At 36.4% G+C, this 25222-nt stretch overlaps 1 protein-coding gene across 1 annotated transcript in view; it reads left to right on the top strand.

The window, feature by feature from the left end:
• DOK6 (docking protein 6) overlaps positions 1-25222 on the top strand; it is a 277747-nt gene that overhangs the window by 66530 nt on the left and 185995 nt on the right. The window contains exon 2 of the mRNA XM_031441762.2: positions 17113-17220. Within this exon, the coding sequence (XP_031297622.1) occupies positions 17113-17220 (108 nt within the window). The remainder of the gene's footprint in view (positions 1-17112; positions 17221-25222) is intronic.

The following is a 25222-nucleotide window of genomic DNA, read 5'->3' on the forward strand; positions in this document are numbered from 1 at the left end:
TGCTCATTAACCCTTCGATGTAGACTCACACAGAGTGGTCTTGCCTGTCTGCATTCTGAGCAGGCTGTAATTCATACGTATAACTAAGATATTTAGGAAGGTGATTTTAAATAGGATAAAATAAATCGCAGTTCATAGTAGCATATTTATAAAGCCAAGAACCCAAGTCTACGATACAGATGTTACATATGTGCTTTAACCCTTAGGCTCAAATTAAGTAACTATAAAAGCCTTGGTCTCCCTAGCAACACCCACCAACCAAGTCAGAATTCCTGTCATATTCGCTCCTACATAAACTGGGGAACTGAACCTCCTCCATTTGTCTCTGCTTGAGTTCTGCCTTCTCTCTCAGCCTCTCCAACCCAATAATCTCTTAAGTGTGTACCCACAAGCAGAATTGCTGGTCATTGGGAGTGCTTCACTTTTAAAAGGACATCTAGTTTTCAAAACTGGTTTACCATTGTGCACCACCTTCAGCAATGTATTAGAATTCTAGCTTTTCTTAAAGATTGTTTTAGCTGTTCTAGGTCATTTGCACTTACATATAAATTTTATAGTCAACTTGTCAATGTCTGCTAGTATTTTGATTATGATTGCTTTGAACCCATAGGAATTTGGAAAGAACAGGGTATCTCTCTCTCCGTTTATGTAAGTCGTCTTCAAGTTCTCTCAAACGTGTTTTGTCGTTTTCAGTAGAGCAGTCTTCCCTGGATCTCGGTATGTTTTTTCCAAGCGTTTTATACCGTTTCACTTTTTAATTTATTTTCCAATTGTTAATTGCTAGTATATGGAAATGCAGTCGTCTTTGTATTTTAAACCTTGTGTTCAATACAGTTCGTATATTAGCTCTTGTTGTTCTTCAGAGATTTCTTAGAACTGTAAAATATGAAGTTATGTTATCTGAAACTAGAGATGGTTTTCTTCTTCCTTTCCAATTTTTACGCCTTCTGTTTACTTCTCTGCCTCATTGTCAGGCCAGAGACTTTGTCCTGTGATGAGTCATTCTTGTCTTGTGCCTGAATTTGGCAAAACCAAAGGGTTAGTAAGAGGAAGTAACTAACCTGCAAGTCCTGCTGCTGTCAGTAGCACTTTTAACCCAGCTCTCTGACTATGCTGTCTCTCTCAAGTTCTCCAGACTTGCATTTCTCTGTTAACAGAAAGAAAGTAAGTCTTACACATGAATTCAGAGATACTGGATTATGACTACACAGAAGGCCTAATTGAATCTTCCAGATGCTGACAGCATCCAGTGCTGGTACTGCTCAGCTAGGCTGGTTTTTAGTGACCAGCAAATAAATCTGAAAGGAGCATGATACCCCCACACTCCCCTCACCTTGGTCCTGGACACAGCTGTGGGAGAGGCGTAGCTAGAATAATCAGCTCGTCCTTCTGCTCTGTAAGTGTTAAGTCACTGCCTTCCAGAGTGTGTTAAAGATGCCAGCAGTTGTTTTTGATTGGAAAATTCCTAATTTTTCACTAATAATTCCCACAAATTTTATCTAATGTACATAAAACGTTTAAAGATTTTCAGCCCTCTAGGCTGAAGGCTCAGTCCTAACAGCAGGCTTGACATCAAATAGATTTGACATAGTGATGATTGTCTTCTTAACTATGCAAGAAAAATCGCATAATTCTGTTTATCTGGTCCAGTATGTTAATATGAATATAATACAATTTTTAATCTTTGAGTTGAATTATATGTCTTTGTTGTGTTGGTATGCAACCTGTATAGCTCCTATATATTGCTGTATTTATTTTAGAGGTAAAAATTTTTTTCATGATTGTTATTAAATTTCCTTATTCATGTGTGGCGTTTTACTTACAACAAAAATTAAGTAATCAAAAATATTCCTTGTGTGAAGCATTATATAGCTGTCTCACCTGGGAAGAAGTATGGAATAATGGGCAAAATACTAGCTCAGGGTCAGCAGAATTAAGTTCTAATTCTAAATATTTAATTAAGAAGTGGTGGTGATTTTAGGGAAATTATTTTGTCTCCATTTCTTCATCTGTGAAATTAAAACTAGGATCATTTAGATGATCCATTAGATGTATGATGTTTAGATGATCCATTAGATGTATGATGTTTACAGACAAATATCTGATACTTTTTCATCCTAATAAATAAGAACCAAACAAAATTATGTTGAAATTTTGATGCTATTAATATTAAAGTCTATTCAAAATGAACTTTCTCTTAATATATATTTCCTGAAGAGTGAGAGTCTGAGTATGTGAATGTGATGTTATCTGCTCAGTCCATAAAGTGGAAAGGCCATGCTCTAAATCATTATCTACCTAAAGCAGTTGCTCTGAGTACCAGAACATATGGAGATTTAGATAAATGTGATGTAAAATTACCAGCATATAAATGAAAGATGATATTCCCACCAGCTGCTTCAGAATTTTGAACACTGACCTCTCTGCTGCCAATCTGTGTTTATGGTTCTGCACTCTACCTCTGAAATATCTCTTATATTTGACCTCTGCTTTTTCCCATTTTGCTTTAGTAACTGCATTCTTCTTTTATTTTCCCAACTGCAGTCCTTATTCTCTGTATATGCTTCCATCCAAGCTCTAATTCAGCCTAAGTGACTCTTTGCAATACCTTAGCTACATGCTGTAAACTTTGAGTTAAATGCCTCGAATTTTACCTCAACTAATCAATTAATTTCTGGTGCATTAAAACTATCCCGTTAGAACAATAAATTCTCACAAAGTTATGGCTCTTTCCAATTCTTATCAGAGAAAGAGAAACTCTGATATACTTACAAGCAGTGATATTTTGTTTTCCGAAATCTGGGAGATACCAAGAATTAGAGTGATGAAATGTTCTGATATGAGTGGAATAAATTTAAAAATTTCCTTTCTTAAAATCTTTATTATGCAATGTTTAAACTGCTCAAAGATTCAAAGAATAATAAAAATCAATACTTATATATTCTCCAACAAGTCTAAGAAGAACCTGTATCTGTAAATACTCTTTGTGTATTCCTTCAAGTGTCCTGGTTTATTACCGGCTTTCACTCACAATAGTCAGATCTGCATAAGTCACATACACATTGTCATCTCTTAGGTGTTTCACATAACATCTCCAAGAATTTTTTTAAAAGTTAATGATATATTTTGACAAATAGCATTTTACATTTCAATACAGTTACGTTTATCAATCTTTACCTTTATGTCCTGTGCATTTGATGTACAGTCCAAAAAATCTTTCTCAAGCATGTAATAAATTTGTCATCCTATGTTTGGGTCTAAAAATTTTTAAGCATTGCTTTTTATATTTATAATATTTATGAAGAGGAACTGATTTTGTATACAGTGAGCAGTTGGAATAAAACTTGTTCTTTGTTTTTTTCCATGTGAGTAGTCAGTCTTCCCAGCACCGTGTACTGCGTAGTCGTCTTCCCCATTGCCCTGCATCCCCACTCTGTCATGCATCAGTCTTTCACGTGTGTGGCGGCCAGGCGATGAGCTCCGTGCTCGTTTCCGCTTGTCCCTTTATCTGTCTCTGCATCAGTACTGCACAGCCTTATTATTACACCTTCATTGTAAGTCTTCGTATCAGAATGGGAGAAACATTTACCTCATTCTTCTTTAGCATCTGCCTTGATTTGAGATTTGCAAAGTTGCGTAAAATACCATGCTTGGGTTGAAATTTCATTCCTAGATTAGTGCGAAGAGAATCCAGGTGAATCATTAGACTGCTCACATGTCTCTTCCTTTCCTTAGTGCTGTAGTGTCTTGCAAAAAAAAGTTACATGTTTTCTCCATACTAATGTTAATCACTTTTTCTTAGATTTATTCTGTCTTATATTTTCAGTGCCACTGCAAAACATATTTTCTACATCTTTGTTGTGAATAGGAAAGCACTTGATTATTGTATGTTGATCTTGTGGTTGGCTGACCTGCTGAAATCACTATAATTTTAAGAATTTGATATGGATTCACTTTTTTTTTAATATAGGCAACATAATTTCTATAAAAATCACAGATTTTTTTTTTACATTTTCTTAACCCTAATGTAGTTTTTTCATTTTTCTTGATTAATTAATTTGTTTGGCATAATATATAATACTTATATGATAATGGACATTCTCATCATGCTTCTGATTTTAAAGGTATTACCTCTGTGTTTTTAAATTAAATATAGTGTTTCTACTTTTTCTTAGGCTATTATTAAAAACTAAATACCTAGAATTCTTCAGATTTCTAAACAGAAAAGATGATTTACAATGGGATCATTCAGATGAGCCTAAAATTTTCCTATGAAGCTTTGGATTCCAGAAAATGTTGTATCAGTACCTACAAAGTTCTGAGTGATAGAAAATGTTACCCAAAATACGTTGTCCTTGGCCAAATTACTATCCAAATATCAATGTAATAGACATACTTTCTTAAACATGAAATATTTAGGAATTATAACACCTAGAAAGGATTCTTTAAAAATAATAATGAAGTACCAAATCCTGCCAAAAATAAATGGAAATGACATAGAAAGAGACCAGTGCCAGACTCAATATCTACGTAATTAGCACAGTTGTCTGTAAGGTCTCACAGAATCAAGCATTTAGCAAGAAATTTAATCCAGCCAAATAGCCAATAAATATTAAGAAGACATGTGATGGTATCCAAGGATGTAAGAATTCAAGGAATACACCTACAAACCTTTCTTAGAGCAAATAGCTTGGCAGTAAAATCAGGTCCACTGAAAAAATGCATGGGAGTAATGACCTCCAGAATAGAGAATATTTGGTAAAAGAGTTTAATAAGCATTGAGTGCATTTATCTTTACATAATTCAGTCAGTTATTAGCAGTTAGAGTGTAAATTAAATGCCATAGAACTGGATATGTAAAAACAGGACTAATGAAATACAGCCTACTAAATACGTATTGTTAAATCAGAGGAGTAAAATGAATGTTTTGCTCTTATTAAACATAGTTTTACTGAACATCTCATTTTTGTAACATTATCTCTGACCATCCATTCATATAGGTATATGAAGAGAGAATCTATATAGAATGTTGGTTATTTTATTAATTATAGTTATTTCTGATTGGTAGAAGACTTTCTTTTTGCATTTTATAGTGTTTGAAATTTTTATAGTTACTATAGATGTCATTATTTTTATAAAAATCATTACATTATTCTTAATCATTCTTGAACAGTAAATGGTAGAAATACAGCCTATGTATTCACATGTATTAATATATCCACAATGTATCTCAATATTTTTTGTTTTAAAAGGACTCCTAATAGTGATTTAGTTCAGCTCCTTCGTTTTGCAGGAGGGAAATAAGTAAGCCTAAGTGGTTCAGAAAGCTGTCCAGTATCACTTAGCTGGTTAGTGATTGAATGAATGAGGGACCAGTTTCATGTATCTTAAATTAATTCATGAAAATTGTCATGCAGACAGGAGAATATACACATTAACACCCAGGAAAGAAGGATTTAAATCCTGTTCTAATAACCGCAGATAAAATGGTTCATATTTCACTTTGATTTTATGAAAGGCCTGCGTTCTGCCTCTGCTATTGCCCGGGTTGACTCAGCCTCACTGTAATCGGCTTTGCTTCGTTCTGCCTTTCCTCCTCAGGCGGTGTCGCCTGCCCCTCTTTGTCTCAGTGCACTCTGGGAATATCACTACTGTGCTGCTTTCTTCAGTGGTCTGAACTTACTTTTTGCATGCTGGGCTGCCCCACTAGGCAGCAAGTTCATTATCACAGTGCTCCGTGCCTGGCACAGTGGCATATTGTAAGCACTCTGTGAATGCTTGTTGAGCTGATTGAATTGTATTTAGGGATCTGTACCCTCAGCTAATGACTGAGCACTTACTCTGAGTAAGACCTGTTGATAAGAGTTGGATTATCCCTTTATGTCTGGAAGAATATGTTAATTTTACACAAATATGCGAACTTCTACTCCAGTTCTGATTCTGTGCTTTTGAACAGGGACTGATTTATGAACTCTGTCTGGCAAATACATTTCAGAGACATCATCAGTAGTTACCTGGCCAGGATGCTGATAAAGCCTCTTTTGCAGAGGGAATTTTCTCTGCTTTTATGTGGTTTTTATAACAATATGTCTTAAAAGTGTATTGACAGTATAATCCAGCATTTTCAAGATGTAGCAGAGATAAGGCTTCTGGTAAAAAATAAGCTCCTTAGAAAGCTTTTCATATTGTGATTTTTTTCTAGAGGAATGATTGAAGGATTTTTTAAAAGGACTTGTCTCGAAGCAGAGGTTTTACAATAAACCTGCTGTATTCAATTGGATGTTTTGGGATTGTGACATGTGACAAATACTATGAAGTTCCAGGGCTATCATTATTTTATTGAAAAACTAGGTAAATAGGTTCTTTTTCCATGTATCTTGTTGCTTGGAAAAATGCATTTTGAGGATGGAAATGTTATTTTGATATATGAGAACCTACATGGAAGATGAATATGAAAAGAGCGAGGAGAAAGATAGGCAAGTCCTATAGTGTTCGTGTTACAACAGAGACCACCGTGGGCCTGGTGTCTAGTTTTTAGTGTCGCTTCTTGTAAGCAGGCTGCACATTGCCTTCTATTTTCCTCAGTAAGAGTAGCTAAAATAGGCACCTTGGAGGACTGATTTCTCTGTTCCTACACCATCCTGTATATTCCTGCTGTCTTCATTACTGGTACTTAACTCTCCAGTTACTCCTGTTACCGCATTCTGATCGTCTTCCTCAGAATCCCCTTCCTCCATTTCCCTTTAAATATCCATCTTCCCCTGCTTCCTCTTCCCCTACCCTCTCTCCACTCTCCCACATGCAAAATGCTATCCTTGGTTCTCCTAGGCTAGTTGACAGTTTCTCTGAGCCTCAGTTGCTTCATCTGTAAAATGGAAGTAATAGTAGTTACTATACAATATTGGTGTGAGGGCTAAATGAAAGAGTGCCTGACACAGCAAATTAATTTAGTAAGTGTCAGCTGTTGTTAGAAGTAAAGCCAACGAAGCGATCTTCCTGCCCCATGCTTTTCTTCATCAAGCTACTCAGCACCCCACTGCCAGTCAGCCCTCCTAAAATGGAGGTGTGACCATGAAGCCTTCAATGAATGTCCATATAAATTTTCTTCTAAAAGCCAGAATCTCTCTGTGAAACATTAAACACTTACTGATCATATTTTAATATTCCTTACTAGGTAGGTGAGGAATATTACTGGCATATACTTCATAAATTGAGAAGTTTCTCTCCTAGCCTCATCTTTGTAGACTCTACCCCTCAATCCTGTAGTGGGAACCAATTTTCAAAGTTCTTTTCTATGGTTCTAGTGTTTCTTTATGGAGATCCAAGAAAATATGAGCAGGCCACCTTGATCTGCCCAAAGTTTCCTTCCTTGAAACCTAAGTATTATGTTGAGGAAAAATTAATCAGGTTGACCAGATATCAGGATATCTAGAGGCCCAAAGAAAGTATTGAATGTACTGTGTTGTGATTATACTTAACAATAATGTATTCTTGCAATTTGCTCTATGAGGTGACAGATACATTCATTAGCTGCACTATGGTGATCATCTCACAACGTGTACATACACCAAACATCAGGTTGTACAGCTTAAATATACACAATTTTTCTTGTGTGCATTACACCTCAATAAAATGGTTAAAAACACCTTGGCAAGGGGTTCTGAGTCTCTAGATGGCTTGATTTGAATAAAAGGAAGTGGGAGAGAGGTGGGTGGAGAGAGGCTGGATAGGAATGGTGTGGAAGGCTTTGTATGCTAGGCTTGTACCTGACAAGCAAGCAGAATCCATCAGATATGCCAGAGAATTAAGAAAACATTAGCGTGATTATTTTGATGGTGATGTGCAGAATTGTTTAGAGAGAAGGCAGAGGGAAAAAGCCAACTTAGGAAACTGTAGCAATAATTTAGAATTGGGCCAGACTTTAAAGTTACTTAATTTTCCTGCCTGAGTGTCCCATATTGTAAGCAGTGATGATTACATTGCCTACCTCATTGGGTTTCGGTGTGTTTTAAATTACGTTAATAATTGTCAATTCCTCAGAACAGTGGGGGACATAAATAAGAACTTAAGGTACTAGTTACTAATATTGAAAGTCAAAATTACTGCTGCTACCTGATTGAAGTGATGCCCGCAATGTTGATCAAAGAGAAAAAGTCAGATTAAACCATAAGATTGAAATAATACTAAAACAGATACAGAGCATCCAGATCTAATTATGTAGCTCTAAACAGAAAGCCAGTACATTTTTAAAACAGCAGCCAAAATTAAATTACGGAAAATAAAAGAAATAAAAATGTGAAATAGATAAGAAACACTGGATACTTTTTGCAAAGAAATTAATTTTCTTTTCTGAGTGAAACCTTTCACTTAAGACATTGCGTTTCAAGTGAGCTGTATATATTTGAAATCAGTCATGCTTTAAGTTAGTTCTTCTCTGAGCTTTCGAACTCCTGAAGCTTTCATATCTCTTTCATGCTATGATGCCAGAAGCTTCTGAGGTACAGAGCGTGGATTAGAACTAAGGCTTCAAGGAGCCCATACTCTCAAATACCATTTAGTTTAGATCTTGACATTTTCTTTTATTCTTGATTTTTTTAAAAAAAAAAATCACTTATTACTGCACAAGATTTGTGTCCCTGAAATGAAAGGATACAGAGCTTGTCTGAAAGGGTATTTCCGAAACAGTCCATTTGGGAACAAACATTTATTTATAACCGAGCATTAAAGAGTTCTTCATTGGTTTAATCACAGACAAGCCTCCTATGGGCCTTAGGTTCCATAGGTTTCAGAAGAAGGAAAGCACATTTCAGACACTTCCTCTTTTTCCTTCTTCTTTTCAGTCATCTTCTTTGGTCTCTCTCATCACTTGAGTTTTTAGACATGAAATGTTGCAACTGTGCTGAAATATGCAGTGTTTCAGAATAAATGGGTAATTCTCCTTTACCGGCTGGTTTCCAGTTCTGAAGAGCAAAGACTGTCTTACAGATATTTCAAATACATTTCTCTGTTATTTAGGTATAGAGAGAACAAGTGAGACAGGGTAGGTTTGAGGGAGGAAAGAAAAAGGGGTGTTTCCCACTCACGGTTGACTTCAAAAAATAGACAAAAAACAAAAATTGACAACATAGACAGAAAATAAAGAACTAGACAACATTTCTTTGTTGGTAGCATCCTTTTTTCCCTAGGCCCAGGCTTTCACCCTTGGAGCAATCCAGTCTTTCTTCTTAGCTTGATGTAAGTTTTCCCAACTTTATTTTTTGTTGTTAAATTCCTAAATATTTTATTTCTTAGATGGTATTTTATTTTATTTTAGTATTGTTTAAAAATATGTTTTTACTGAAGTGTAGTCAGTTTACAATGTGTTAATTTCTGGTGTACAGCACAATACTTAAATCATACATGAACATATATATATTCGTTTTCATATTCTTTTTAACCATAAGTTACTATAAGATACTGAATATAATTCCCTGTGTTATACGGAAAGAAGTTATTTATCCATCTTACATATAGTAGTTAGTATCTGCAAATCATGAACTCCCTATCTTTCCCTTACCTCTGGCAACCATCAGTTTGTTTTCTATGTCTGTAAGTCTGTTTCTGTTTTGTAAATAGGTTTGTCTTTTTTTTTTAGGTTCCACATATGAGTGATATCATTTGGTATTTTTCTTTCTCTTTCTGGCTTACTTCACTTAGAATGACAATCTCCAGGTCCATCCATGTTGCTGCAAATGGCATTATTTTATTCTTTTTTATGGCTGAGTAGTATTCCATTGTATAAATATACCACAACTTCTTTATCCAGTCATCTGTCAATGGACATTTATGTTGCTTCCATGTATTGTAAATAGTGCTGCTGTAAACATTGAGGTGCATGTATCTTTTAGAATTAAGGTTCCCTCTGGGTATATGTATGATAACGTATTGTATGCAGTACTTATGTAAAAAAGAGAATTTAATTATTAGTAACTACTAACCCTACAAGCTCTGGGATTTCTTTAAGACTATTACAAAGTTTCACTTACAATTGACATTTTAGTAATTCCTTAAGTTCATTACCAAATCTGGTAGCATGGTCAATTGAAATGAAACCAGTAACTTCAATTATAATCGAGTTTATTGCCAGAAAACTCACATCTGTCGTCAGTTGACACCTTAGTTTAAGTCCCTCATTTGAGACCAACATCTGGAAATATCATTACATTTAAAGAGCAGTGGATTACTAGAGGCATGGAATAATTCTGTTTTAGGTTTAAACATTTCATTCAAGACAATTCAGAAGGTGAGGTATAAGGACTTAAGTCAAATTGGTATACTGATTTCAAACAGAAGTAATGGAAATGTGTTTGCTTCTTACATATTTTAAATCTGTTTAACCTCAAGGTTTGAAAGAGGCACTAGATGTTCAAAAAAGCACTAGGCTCTGAGTAGCCGGGGAAGAATCAACACTGGGTGAGTCTGTAAATTTACATCTGCAAACCGAAGTAAAATAATGTTTTCCCAAAGAAAATATAGTTAATAGAAATTATTCTGAAGTAGTCTGAAAAGTATGCATTTTACAGGAAGAATGCAGATTATAACTTTGTCAGAAGCAGTTTTGGTAATGGAATTATTTAAATGTCATATTAAACTCAGTATACCTAAAACTAAACTCATTTCTTAGGTTTCCTTATAATTGCATAAATACCATCATTCATGTAGTTAGGTAGGTATAAAAACTCATCTTTAAATCTTCACTTGTTTTGAGTTTATTGTGAATTTCAATTTTTTCCTGTACTATTTTTTATCTTGGGTTCATCTCTCTCTCCATTGCCCTCAACATTGGCAGAGTTCTAACCTCCTCCTATGGTGTGAATTACATAGTGAAATTTTTCTTTTGTGATAGTTATCATTAACCCTGCCTCTGATCTAATATTTTTTAAATAGTATTTCCATACTATCACTCCCTTAATAAAACTGATCATTGGCTCCATTTTCTGCTCATCAAATGAAAATTCTGTTTGATTTTTAAGGCCTACTACTATTTTAATTCTTTATTTCTTTTGTAGCTTTTTGTTTGTTTTTGTTTGTTGTTTGGATTTTGCCCATAGATTTTGGTATGGTATAAGTAAAGGGAGGAATTAATGACGGCGCCGAGATTTGAAGCTTGTGTGACCAAAAACATGCTTAACAAATCGAGGAAATAAAAAACTCAGAGGAAGAAGTAAACTGAAGAGGAACTATTCCAGGCTTTGATTTGGACATTTGACTTTGACTTACTGAACCTTCTACTAACTGGGTTCCTAAAACAGAAACACACTGGTTGTACCTGGAAATGTAGTTTTTGCTGATTATCGAGTTTCATCTCTACCACTGATGAACATAAAACAACGTCAATTTTAAAAGCATAAGTTGAATAGAGCCAAAGAATATTCTGATTTAAACTAAAACCCAGAAGACATGGTTCTCTTCTGGAAATCTTGAGCAAAGAGAACGGGTAGTTTGTTCTCTGTCATGTCAGTGTTGGGATCTCTGAGAGGTGGGCGCAGGAAGAGAGTAATGGTAAATACCCTTCCAGAAGTGCTGAGACTGTTGCTAAAAATTGCCACCTGCTTGGGTTACTGCTCAGCAGGTCTGCTCTGCAACCAGTTTTCATGCTCATGATAATGATGTCAATTTCACACTCTCAACCTAAAACTTGCTGCCGCTGTGAAGCGTTTCATTTCTGGCTGTGACTCTAAACCATGTGTGTGTTCTTTCCCGCTATTTTGTTGATGGCCTGGTAGACAAAAGCAGTAGACAGAACTACATATATATTCAAGTGGAAAACAAAACAAAACAAAAAAACAACTTGACCTTCTCAACAATTGCCACTGGTGAGAATTTGGGAATCATAGTTTGCCTTTTGTGAATTTCCATTCGTTCTTCTGTGTTATTAAGATAAAGAGAAAGCAAGATAATAGAAACACATTTATTTTGGTCTTTCAACCATGAAATGAGAAAAAATAAAATATACATAGTGCTCTCTAAGCATTTTTTCAATGTTAAAGGATAGCAATCTTCATATTTTGCCTTAAACAGTGGTGAGTGATGCAAAGGTCTTGAGTTACCAAAATTGGCGAGAACTTTCTTTTGTGAAACTGAACTTTATTCTCCAAAGAGAAGAAAAAGAAGTATTTAATTCTGGGGTCTCTTGTTTCATATTTAAATAGATGGGCATTTATACAGAGATAGAAGCGTATATATTTATGTATATTATTTATATACATATGTAAACTGAAATCTTTAAAAATCAGATAGACATAAGTGCAAATACATTTATGTATAAATATAAATGTGTATCCATACACATAAAATGACAGTCTGCCTCCACTTCTTCTCATGCTTAATGCCTCCCTTTCTACCTCTACTTTTTTTTCAGTCACAGATTGTATAACCTAAAACAGAAATGGCCAGCAGAAATATTTTCGAAACAGTTAAATCAGAACAATCCTTGAATTAGTGATGAGTTCTTATACTTTATGAGATACAAGTTATTTTTTTGCTAAATTAAGTTACAGGTAAAAATAAATATATTTAGACTTGTAGATGTTTAAGACAATACATTTGCATCCCATATCCTCAGAAATACACCCTTTGCCTTTTCTCATTATGGGCTGCCTAGTGACCCTTATAACGCCTTTAAAGTTATCTTTGGCTTCTGTCGACTGAAATAAATGCACAACCTAAAAGTTGAGAGTTACGTTTTATTCGGTGGACAATTCTGAGGACTCAGCCTGAGATGACAGCCTCTCAGATCGGTCTGAGGGACTGCTCCGAAGAGGTAGGGGAGGAGCTAGGACATATAGGAGCTTTACAACAAAAACCAGGTAGTTGGAACATTAAAAGATTACTTGTTAACTAAAGAAAACCAGGCATCTCAAGTTAAAGAATTTAGTGCTTTTCTATGTATGGGAGGAAGCAAACATTTGGGCTCATTGAATGCACTCCTTTGACAAGCACCTAGCCATCTAGGGCCAGTGTCCTGTCCTTTCTTATTCTGCGTCCCCTCAGGGTGCACCACTGTGAGTGGCTGCAGAGGCCGGGCTGTGGGCTTGTCTTCCCTGGGGGGTGGCGGCAGCTGCTGATGACTTGATGGCTTCAGCATTCTTTGCTTACTGATATGGTCTGCAGTATTTTTCGTTCACGCTTATCTGTTTTCTTAGCTCTTGTATTCTTAAGTATTTCTAATCAGTCCACAGGTGGAGAAAAACCCTTTGGGTTTTACATTTATCAGAAAGCTACTGCCTTTATTTCAGTGAACTCAGCAGCCTGTAAACTGTATCCAGAGCTGCAAGTGTGTACAAAGGAAGGCCTTCAGTGGGGGTGTTTAATTCTGGCAGTCTGCACTTTGGGTGGGCAACAGCCACAGAACTGTAGACGTTGCAGTTGACAACTGCAAGTCTTGCATTTTCGAGACATGTGGCTTGAAAAAAAATCTAGGCCTTTAATAGAAATCAACCTGAAATACCCAATATTCCTGACCCTATGTAACTATTTTTAAAATGTTATTTCAGTAAAATTTTAAAATCTTAAATTTGCTGAGATTTCCGTTTACTTAAGAACATTTCCCTTAACTTAGAGGAAGAGTTGATGGCTCTGATTTAAATCTTAAAGCCAAGAACCTTCCTAACCTGGATCTCCCATATCTTTCTTCTCTTACCTCCCACCACCCTCTCTCTCTGCCCTCCGCACTGTCCTCCTGCAGTTCTTGGAATAACGGTTCAGGCAAGCTCCTGCGTGAGGGCATTTGCTCCTGCAGTTCTGTGTTACTGAAGCACTCTCTCCCCACTTGTCTGCATCACTGCAGACTTCCTCTAATGCTGAAATGTATGCTTGTGGGTGAGCCTCCCCTCATCCTCTCTCCAGGGCGTGTAGCACCACTGAAAAATACTGTTTACAATTGCACTTATCACGTGCCTACCCCATTGAAATGGAAATTCCAAGAGGTAGAACCTTTGTTTCTGTAAAGGCAGAAAGGTTTGGGGGTTTTTTATTGTTACTGTTAACAGTGGTTTTTTTTTAACCTGTATTTTTTTTTTTTTAGTACTGTATTGACAGAACATAGTTCTCTCAAATATGTTTTTGAATGAATGAGTAATTCTAGTATTGAAATATATTTGACAGCAATTAAATACAAGCCAGTATTGAAAGCTCGTATCTATATTGAAAAGATAGCTAAAGTGAAACTCATCAGTACATTAAGCTTAATCCTGTGTGTTAACTGCTCTTTATAAAACCAAAGTGTGTCTTTCAGTAGTGCTGCACATGTTTTGTGAGAGGAAGAAGACCCAGGACTTAAGTAATTGAATTTTCTCATGGCCTAAGCCGGCAGTAACTGTTTCTGAATGGGCTTTGCTTATTGTTTGTTTGTTGTCTTGATATGATTCTCTGATACACAGTCATACATAAATAATTGGATTCTATACTCCAAGTTCTCATTAATACAGTATCTTGCTTCCAGATGGGACACAAATATAAGCTGTCCCAGATATGCCACTGTCTCCAGTGTTCTTTAAAATCTCTAGAAACAAAGTTTCTGTGACTCCCTTTCATGTAATGGACACTCAGGTTTGGCAACTCCTATAATTAGAAATTCTTCCAAGTTTCTAACCAAAATCCTATTTGAAGTTTAAGGTTCATCAGATCAACCTCTTGTAATGGGACAGGCCCATTAAACTGACTTTTGGTTAAGTTAAATCTCAGGAATGGGTGCTAGATAAATAACATGATTATCGTTGCATGCCTAAGTGGGAACACTTACGCTTTCTGACTCATGTTTAACTCACTCTTTGGTAGAAGATAACTGTAGTCACACAGGATGGGACATTGCAGTGAGTATGTTTGTGTATTTCCATGAAAATTACCAGGTTTCTTTGACATTACCATGGTTCCTGAGCTATGAGCAGTAAAGTGTATGGGGGAGAGCATTCCTCTGTAGGAAAGAACAGAAACCATATTACCAGGGCTTCTGGTCTCAATTCTGTTCAGAGAGAGTCTTCCTATCTCAGCTAGCATTACGAACTATTAATAAATAATCAGCATATAAATATTAATAACCTATGTGCATCCCACTTTGCAAATGATGTGTTTATTGCCTCTGATCTCTCCAATTTCCACTCAGATTCATGTAACTTTTTTTCACTTCCACAATACCACTACTACTGCTACTTTGCTAATAAAATCAAAAAAGTATCTGTTTTCGTCGTCTTGGGCTGCTGTAACATAATGCCAGAGACTGATTGGCTTGGACAACAGACATTTATTTTCTCATAGTTCTGGAGATTAGAAGTCCAAGATCATAGGCCAGCATGGCCCGGTTCTGGGGCGAGCCCTCTTCCTGGCCTGCAGACGACCCCCATCTCTGCATGCGCACATGGCCTCTTTTCTTGTGACAGCATGGAGAGAGGGCAAGCTCTCTGGTGTCTTTTCTTATAAGGGCACTAATCCCATCCTGCGGCCCGCCCCCCATGACCTCATCTAACCGTAATTACCTCCCAAAGGCCCCATCTCCAGATCGCATCTCACGGGGGGTGAGGAATCCAACAAACCATACACTGATGTTGTATTATCCATATTTATACTGTATTTTAAAGTATTGTTTTACTTTGGGGGTGGAGATCCGAAAGGGGCCAACAAGTAAGTAAACGACTAGAACACAGGGTGGGAAATGCGAGCATGTGGAAGGCTCAGCGGGAGCTCCGGAGGAGCGGCTCAGCGCCCTACTTCCAGGGGCGTGGTTAGGAATCTCGTGACAGACGGAGGAGGCGCACGTCCAGCAGGTGGGGAAGGAGAGAAGGAGCCATGCACCCACGTGCGCTGGAAGGGCGGGCTGTCCTTCGTGTGCTTCCCAGAGCCGCTGGGAAGGAGCCAGGACAGGTGCCGCGAGTGAAGTGAAACTGGGTGCTTGTATTTATTCTGCCCTTAGAGTGAGAGGGCTTCATGTGACGGTTCCGAGAGTGCCTTTCAGCAGGAGACACACTGTCTTCTAGTGAGTAAGAAACAATGCCCACGCCGAAGGAATTGTATCCTCTAGCCCGTGTTAGTTACAAAACAAAACAGTACAGCAACTTTGCAGTAAATGAAGGAATAGAAGAGAAATACGGTGATGTGAGTTTCTGGCTCTAAAGAACGTAAACGCCAGCAAAGATACGCATTTCTATAAAAATTTGAACTAGGGAATTTGCCTTTCTAGACCTCTTCAGTTGTCGAAAAGAGACTCATTTTATTGCTGTGACTTAACCGTACCTGTGGGGGGAGGGTGATACGGTGGGCGTGAGGTGACAGTCTGAAGAGCCAGTAGGAATCAGTCCTGTAAAAAAGGGTGAGGTCCAGAAATGAGGGTCTGTGCTTGTGCAATATGAAGCCCTGCCTTTTGTTTTAACCGAAGCTGAATCACTGTGATTCAGCAGATGTGTGTTCAAATCCTGACATTCTCACCATCTTTACCCTAAAATGGAGATAACCGACCCCAGATAGTAGGTATGAGGATTAAGAGTATTTATAAATTCAAAAATGTATTACACATAATAAGCATTTAGTAAATACCAGTTACTATAAAAGTATAGAAGGGTTAGACAGATGTGTCCATTATAAAAACATCTCTCTCATTTTCTAAAGTAATATATGAGCATTTGGGTTTGTTTTTTTTTAATTAATACTGTAAGTTAATTTTTAAATATGATATTTTTTCAAAGATAGAAAATTGAACCTTATGAACATGCGTATTCACCCTAGTAAACTGTTACTTCATTATCATGGAAAACTGAGTTGTCTGTCACTAGGATAGTGAGAATAAATATTTTATATGGTGCTGATACCCAGATTATAAAGACGATAGAAGCCAATACATTGGAAAATGTCATAACATAAAATCTGTGCACTAAAAAATTTCATTTTTGTATTTAATGTTGTTTTTTACCTTTACTGTAATTTTCACGACCAGCATGCCTATGACTTCCCAAGTTTCTTCTCTCTGTCAGATAAGTATGTTTTAAAAAATTACTCCCACTGGATCAGCTGAGTAGATAAATTCCTAATGGTAGCAAACTCACATAAAAAGATAGATAATAGAATTCCTTTATTTGCTTTCAGATTTTCAGACGATGCTGGCTGGTTTTCAAGAAGGCATCTAGTAAAGGACCCAGAAGGCTAGAAAAATTTCCGGATGAAAAGGCAGCGTATTTCAGAAACTTTCATAAGGTGAGTCACAGTCTCTGGAATCTCTGGGGAATAACTGGACCCTTGGCAACAACTGTGGCGATGTTTCTGTTGACAGATGAAATCTGCAGAGGCAGAAATGCATAGCCGGGATAAAATGTCCCTTTGCTGATCAAATGCAAGTTATTTTTCTCCTTTATTTTAATCATCTGCTGTAAATGCCATTGGTACCTCTGCAAAATGAAAGACTCATTTTTATTGCTACTTTGCAGAATGAGATGACTCATAACTCAGCCAGATCATTTCCCAAGGTGCTGAGTAGGCATTTCCCCTCTGTTCAGGTTAATTGTGCATTTGTTACTTTGATTTAAACTGTGGGCAATGTTCAGGGGATAAAACCATTGAGGCTGGTGTTAGCGGTGTTAATGATACTGTGAATGCACAAAGCACTTGCTGTTTACAGCATAACAAGAAAGGGATCCTCATGTGTGCTGGTGTGGCATATTCCTAAGAATTAATTTCCTAAGAATTAAAGGTACTTAGCAAGATATCACCGTAGAATTATGCTAAATATGTTATCTTTGGTGATAAAGTCAAAACACAGCTAAGTATTTGATAGCAGTATGAAGAATTCATGATCAGAATGCAGAGTCGTGGCGCAGTATTGCCTTCTGGTAGAATGCCCACACGTAAGCTCGGGGAAGACTCTAATTCCTCACCAGTGGTAATACAGAGTAAGTTACCCTGAATACTGTAATGAGGTTGTGGAATTTATTTTATGTGATAGATAGTTCTGATTTCTTCTTTTATTAAAAATAGGATGCTTGCCAGGAGTGAGGGGAGTGGGAGGGATAAATAGGCAGAGCACAGAGGATTTTTAAGGCTGTGAAACTACCGTTTATGCTATGCTAATGGTGGACGTATGTCATGATAAATTTGTCCAAACCCACAGAATGTACACCACCAAGAGTGAACCTTATTGTAAAATACGGACTTTGGGTGATTTATGTTGTGTCAAAGTAGATTCATCAGTTACAACAAGTGTACCGTCTGGTGGGGATGTTGATAACAGGAGGCTGTGTATATGTGGGGGGCAGGGGGCGGGAGGGAAGTCTCTGCACTTTCTGCTTAATATTGCTGTGAACTTCAAACTGCTCTTAAAAACAAAGTCCATTAAAAAATAGATTATTTGACCATAATGTGCTACCCAGTCCTATTACACAAATAATTAGCAATCATTTGTATTATATTTGAACCTATATTATAAAACTTAAAATGTTAATTACTTCAACTCTGTATGAAATATTCTATATGTGAATATAGATTTACTATCAGAGAGTCCAAATGTACCGTCCTGCCCAGCCACTTACAGTAGCTCATGGGTTTGGTTTTCCCATTAGTACATGGATTTTAAAATTCTTATTTTACATGTCTCTCTTTAAGACTATTTGAGATAGAGTATCAAAAAACAACCAACACAGTAATGCAGGTTCTAACAATATGAAAAATTATTTGTAGCCTGAAATCATATTGGTATTTTATATCATGATTATGATTGGGGCAGTAATTTTAAACCTGACCTAATAAGGAATTGCCAGGCTGTGAAATGTGAGACTGTGACATTTAGTTTTTGAGTAAAAGTTTGAAAGACTGAGCATAGTATATGTTCCGTGGATTCCCAGTCAGGATGCCCGCGTGCTGGTCAGTGCCACATCCCGGCTGCACGCGCTCTAGCCAGCGCACCTGGAGTTCATGCGCTCATGACTCTGCCATCTTTCACTTGAAAACTGGAAACAGAACCACCTATAAGGATTAGTAATTCAGACACAGGAAAGTACAAGACGTCTGCTTTATGTCGGGCACTGGGCTCCTCACTGGGGATACAAGATGCACAAGGCACAGTCCTTGCCCTGCAAGAGCTTATATTCCAGTGCAAAAGACTCACATCTGCAGATCAGTTCATTCAATATGAACGAGTCTTAATAAATTGAAAAAAGTTGAGGTCCTAAAGAGTACGTTCTCTGACCGTCAATGATTTAAATTAGAAATCAATAATAATAAGTTATCAAGTGAACTCTAAATATTCGGGAATTAATGTATTCTAGGAGGTCATAATCAAAGTGGCAATGAAGTCACAGAGGCTATGAGCCGATATTCTAAACTCAAAGACAGCAGAAGCGCAGGTGTTGGCAGGTATGGAGTGTAGCGGTACCAGTGAGCAGAGGGGAATGCATAGCTTTCAGTTTTCACATTAGAAAGAGACAATATGTAGGAGAAAATGTCAACAACAGAGATACCAAAATAACAGTAGAGAAACTTTGTAAAGTCAATAGCTGTTTCTTTGCCAAAGATACAGACACAAGCAAAAGAACACTCACTTGATAAACTCTTAACCAAATTTATCGAGAAAAAAAGAATTAAAAGAAATCAAAGATGGGGAATAGTAGAGGGGCTGTCTCTACAAATTCTACAGACGTTAAAAGGCTGGTAGGAGTGTATTGCGAGCAAATATAATTCAAAAAACTTGACAGCTTAAGCGAAAAGGACAAACTCCTTGAAAGACAGACTACCCAGGCTCATTCAGGAGCTCAAGATCTAATAAAAGTTTGAACTTACAGTTTAAAACTTTGCCACCAAGAAAACTTCAGATCCATATCATTTCACCTGTGAACACTATGACATATTAAAGGAGAAGAAAGAATCTACATAAATACTTTAGGGAAATATGAAAAGGGGGAAGCTCCTTCCAACTCACTTTATCAAACTGATATTATCTGAAAACCACAACGACACAAAGACATGAAGAGACAGTGACTGATCAATATCTCTGCAAACCAAAAAATTTTAACAAAATATTAGCAAATTTAACTTAATAATATATTAAAATAATAGCGTGTGATCAAGTAAGATTTATGATAGAAATATAAAGTTGTTTTAACATGTGAAAATTGACCAATGTAATGTAGAATTAAAGAGAGAATATATCATAGGGTCCTTTAAATGTATACAGAAAGGCGTTTGACAAAATTCAACAGCTATTTATGATTTAAAATGCTCATAAAATTAAGGACAGAGTGAACTTCCTTAATCAGAAAAAAGCATCTAACAAAAACCTATAGGAAAGAAAACTGTTTCTGTTCTTGGTGACATGATTGTTGAAAATGTCCGATCATCTTTAAAACAAGTGCCGGAACTAATGAATGAATTTAACGAATGATATTTTATAATAGTTTGCATTTTTTGATAGTAACAATTTGACACTTGATAAATTTAAAATTTTTAAAACGAACTAAATTTGCAGTAGTGCCAACAAAGCACACACAGAACCTCTGCACTGAAAACTATGGAACATAGGTGAGAAAATTAAGAGAGGACCCAAATAAATGGTGTGATATTAAGTTTTCTTAGATTGGTATATTCAGTACTGTTAGGATGTCACTTCTCCCAAAATTGATATGTAGCATAATTTTTTTCAAAATTCCAGGACTCTTTCCTTGAAGATATTAACAAGCTTATTCTATATGGACATTTGTATGACCTATATTAGCCAGTGCAGTTTTAATAAAGAAGAACAAAATTGGAAGTTGACAAGATTTTAAGACTTACTATAAAGTGATAGAAATCCTGATAGTATAACTTTAGCAAAAGAATATTTGTGTAAATCCGTGGGAGGGAATAGAGAGGTCAGAAATGAACTCAGACATATACGGTCAATTGCATTTTGACAAAGGTATAAAGACAAGTCAATAGGAAAAGAAACTCTTTCCAGCTAATGGTGCTAGAACAACTAGATGTCTATGTAATAAATGAACATTGACCTTACCTCACACCATACATATAATAAACTCAAAACAGATTATTGGTCTAAATTTAAATGCCAAATCTGTAAAATTCCCAGTAGTAAATAGAGAAGAAAACTTTTTACACCTTGTAATAAGCGAATATATCTCAGGACACAAAGTATAAGCCGTAAGAAAAAAAAAAAAAAAAAAGGTAAGCTGAGCCATACTGACATTTAAAACTTTTTCTCTTCAAGCAATTCAGCTAACAAAATAAAAAGGCAAATAAGTCTGGGAAAATGTGCAGACATTTCTCTGACAAAGAGCATGTATCCAGAATTCTTAGAATTCAGTAATAAGATAAGCAACCCAGTATTTAGAAATGAACAAAAGATGTGGACAGATATTTTCCAAAATAAGATATATGAACAGCAAACAAGAAAATGAAAAGATGCTCAATATCATTAGTTATCTTTAGAATTTAAATTCAAACTAAAATAAGATACTACTACTCATTCATTAGAGTGGCTAAAATGATGAAGACCGAAACTAACCAGAGTTGTTGAACTCATACATTACTGATGGAAATGTAGAATTTTATAAGCACTTTGTAAAACTGTTGGGCACTTCTAGGAATTTACCCTCCTCCCCAAATGAATAGCGATGCCCAGATAAATACTTGTACAGAAATGTTTATAGTAGCCGTGTTCAGAATAGCTGTAAAGTGGAAACAGTGCAAACAGTGCAAACAGGACAATGAATAAACGACTTGTGGCACATGCATTAGGGGAATACATCTACATGATAGAAAGGAAGGACCTACTGATATACATAATGGCAGATGAATCTCAGAGTCGTTATGTTGACTGAAAGACATCAGACCCAAAATAATACCTATTGTGTAATATTATACTTGTATTTGTAGTCACAAATCCATATTTGTAATTACAAAAGTCATATCATCGGTTGCATGTCTGGAGGGAGGCGTAAAGGGAGGGATGCACTGCAGGTGAACGTACGGCGCTTAGGGAGGGGGTAGAAGCATTCTTTATATTTACTGTGGTGGTAGTTTAAACGGTGCATACAGTTAGCAGAACTCATTCAGCAGTTCCCTTAATTAAATAGTTGCAACTTATCATGTATAAGTTATTCTTCAATAAAGTTAACAAGGAAAAAGTTCATTCTAGAAAACAGACTGTTGTGTATAATACAGCATTGTTAACTGCGGTCCCCGTGCTCCTCAGTATTACTCATCCCACCTTTTGACCAGTTATGATAGACATGTTAACTAACGTTGTTGTGATAATCATTTCACTATATAGATGGATAGATGGATGGATGGATATCTATTACATTGTATAGCTTAAACCTACCCAGTGTTAAGTATTGATGATAGATTAGCAGTAAAGTTGGAATAAAAAGGAACCTTAACCATGTTACCCACTGGGTAAGATTGTAGGCTCTGGAGTCTAGCTTCCATGTTTCACAGTTGTGTGCACTTGCATAAGCTGTTAAACCTCTGTGTACCTAATTTTTCTCTGACAGATTAAGATGTTGATAGTGCCTACCAAAGAGAATTACTGCAAGGAATAAATGGTACTATCGCCATATAATGAGATTAAATATAACTAGATGTTTTATAGCTAAGTGTGTAGCTACTTACTTGACAGATAAGTTGTAGCAAATGTTAGCTGTTACTCCTCTAGGATAGATGTGATGGTTTCTCCGATGACTGTGTTAGTATTGATGTTGGAGGTCCAAGGACAAATCTTGGATACGATTTGTGAAAATGTACAAGGGCATACTTACGGATTAAACGTTGGGTGTAAGTAAGAAGTAGGTTTCATGGCGGTTTACGAGTTTAGACTTGAGCAACAGAGATAAGGATGGCACAGTTCATGAAGATGGGAAAGAAAGAAGAGGAGGCTTTGAGCAAAGATCACAAGCTTTCACTTAAATTTGAAATGTCTATTAGGCATTCAGACTAAAATGTCAAGTAGTCAGTTAGATAAACAAATGTGTGCAGGGGGTGGGGGACGTTGCTGATGGTTATTCATTTGGCTGTCATTGACATATTTCTAGTACTTTATTCTGTAGCACTGGATAAAATGTCCTTGGGAGAGAATGAAGAAAAAGGAGGCAATTAACACTCCAACACTTAGAGCATTAGCAGGGGGGAGGAGCCAGAATAGAAATCTGAGGACAGCAGGCAGTAAGATGAGAAGAATAGCATTAAGAGGAAACCATTGGTATCATATTTTATAGTTCCATATACATTTTAGGATTATTTTGTTCTCGTTCTGGGGAAAATGTCATGGGTAAGAAACGGAAACAAACTCACAGACAGACACAGAAAACAAATTTATGGTTACAAGAGGGGAAAGCGGGTGGGGGAGGAATGAATTAGGAGTTCGGGATTAGCAGGTACTAACTACTATACATAAAATAGATGAACAATAAGGTCCTACTGTATAGCACAGGGAACTATATTCAATATCCAGTAATAAGCCATAATAGAAAAGAATAGGGAAAAGAATATATATATGTATAACTGAATCACTTTGCTGTATACCAGAAACTAATACAACATGGTAAATCAACTATACTTAAATTAAAAAAAAAATTGTTTTAAAAGAGTAAACCATTGGAAACCAAGAGAAAACTGTGTTAAAAAGTTTGAACAAATGGTCATCTATGTCTACTTTGAGAGATTGAGAAAAGTGACAGAAAACGGACCATGGATTTACAACACAGAGGACTTTGGATGCTTTGCCATGAGCTGTTTCAGTGAAATATGGGTGCTTATTTCACTTGGAGTAGTTTACGCGATATTGAGAGGTAAGAAACGGGCCGCCAGTCAGGCAAGTTTTTTCAAGACGTTTGGCTGTAAAATTGAGCCAATGTATATATAGCAGATATGTTTTTTTCAAATATGACATCTATTGTAACACACCTATATGCCAATGGGAATAATCTAGTCGGCTGAGAATGTGATGATGAGAAGGTTCTTGTGTGTAATGACGGGGTTTGGTCTTTCCCAGAACCAGAGAGCATTCATTTTAACAAAGAAGGAAAAGAATGACTGCAGTTACAAGTAGGTTAAAAAAATTAATGTTAGAAAACTATGACTAACACTTTTAAAAACATACACACTTTTTGTTTGTGAGCTTTCTCTCTGCAGCCTGAAAATTAAGTCACAACAGATATGTGGAGGAGCACAGTGAGAACAGGAATAATTCATCCTTTAATAAATAACTGAACAGGTGTCATTGACTATAACTCGAGATTTCCTAAAGCACTTAGGTAACCAGATTCAGGGTGTGTGACAGCTAACATTTACTCCTCTCATGGCGGTGTTAGGAAGATTAAAGGTTTTATTACTACAATTTATTCTTCATAGCATTTGGGAAGCTAATTCAGTTTCCTAGTGATTTAAATTTCCTTTCAGGAATTTTATTTTGTCTTTTTCCTTCAGTGATTGTGAACTAAATAACATTAGAGCGGCCCTGATATGAAAGAATAATTTGGACATGACTCATCAGTAATAAGAAATCTTAGGGCCTCTTTCAGGAAAGTATGTAAATAGTCTCTTATTTTGACTCTATTTTAGCTAGTTTTGCCTAATGCTTCAGTGGCTGTCGTCTTACAGGTTTTGGGTAAAAAATTAGAAGCTTTCACTTTGTACACGTTAAATTTCAAATGTCTGTTAGGCCTTCAAACCAAAATATTTGTGTCAACCTCACTACTCTTCTTCCTGCAGTCTTAACTAGCTCCACGACACTGATTTTTACTTTTTTTTTTCTTAGAATGTTCAGCTAGCATTATTTAAATGCTCTTTTATATCTCTTCTCTTACTCTGTAATGTGACTCTTTATCACTCACCTGTGATCTGTTCTACCTGGCCATCAAAATTATATTACCATTAAGTGGCTCGGATGTTCCTAGAATTAAAGTAAAAACTTGCCCTGTAAATATTTGCTTTCACTGGGTGAGATAAGTAACATAGAGGTGCATTTTGCCCCTGAGTAATTGCCATGATGCTACAAAGGAAAAGAGACCTGCCCTATGTATTGGGGAGCAAGTATTAAAGCCAATTCAGTATAACAGACAAAATACTATTTCAGTATAATACATGGTTCTGTGAGACTGTGATGTCTAGGGACAGGACAGAGAATGAGGCCCAGAAGATGAAGAAGATACAGATGCTCTTATTTTTCCAGTAGGGACAGTATTTGCCCCTCTCCTCCAGGACTGTTAGGAGGCAT

Source organism: Camelus dromedarius, chromosome 28 (assembly GCF_036321535.1).
Source record: "Camelus dromedarius isolate mCamDro1 chromosome 28, mCamDro1.pat, whole genome shotgun sequence".
Taxonomy (NCBI): domain Eukaryota; kingdom Metazoa; phylum Chordata; class Mammalia; order Artiodactyla; family Camelidae; genus Camelus; species Camelus dromedarius.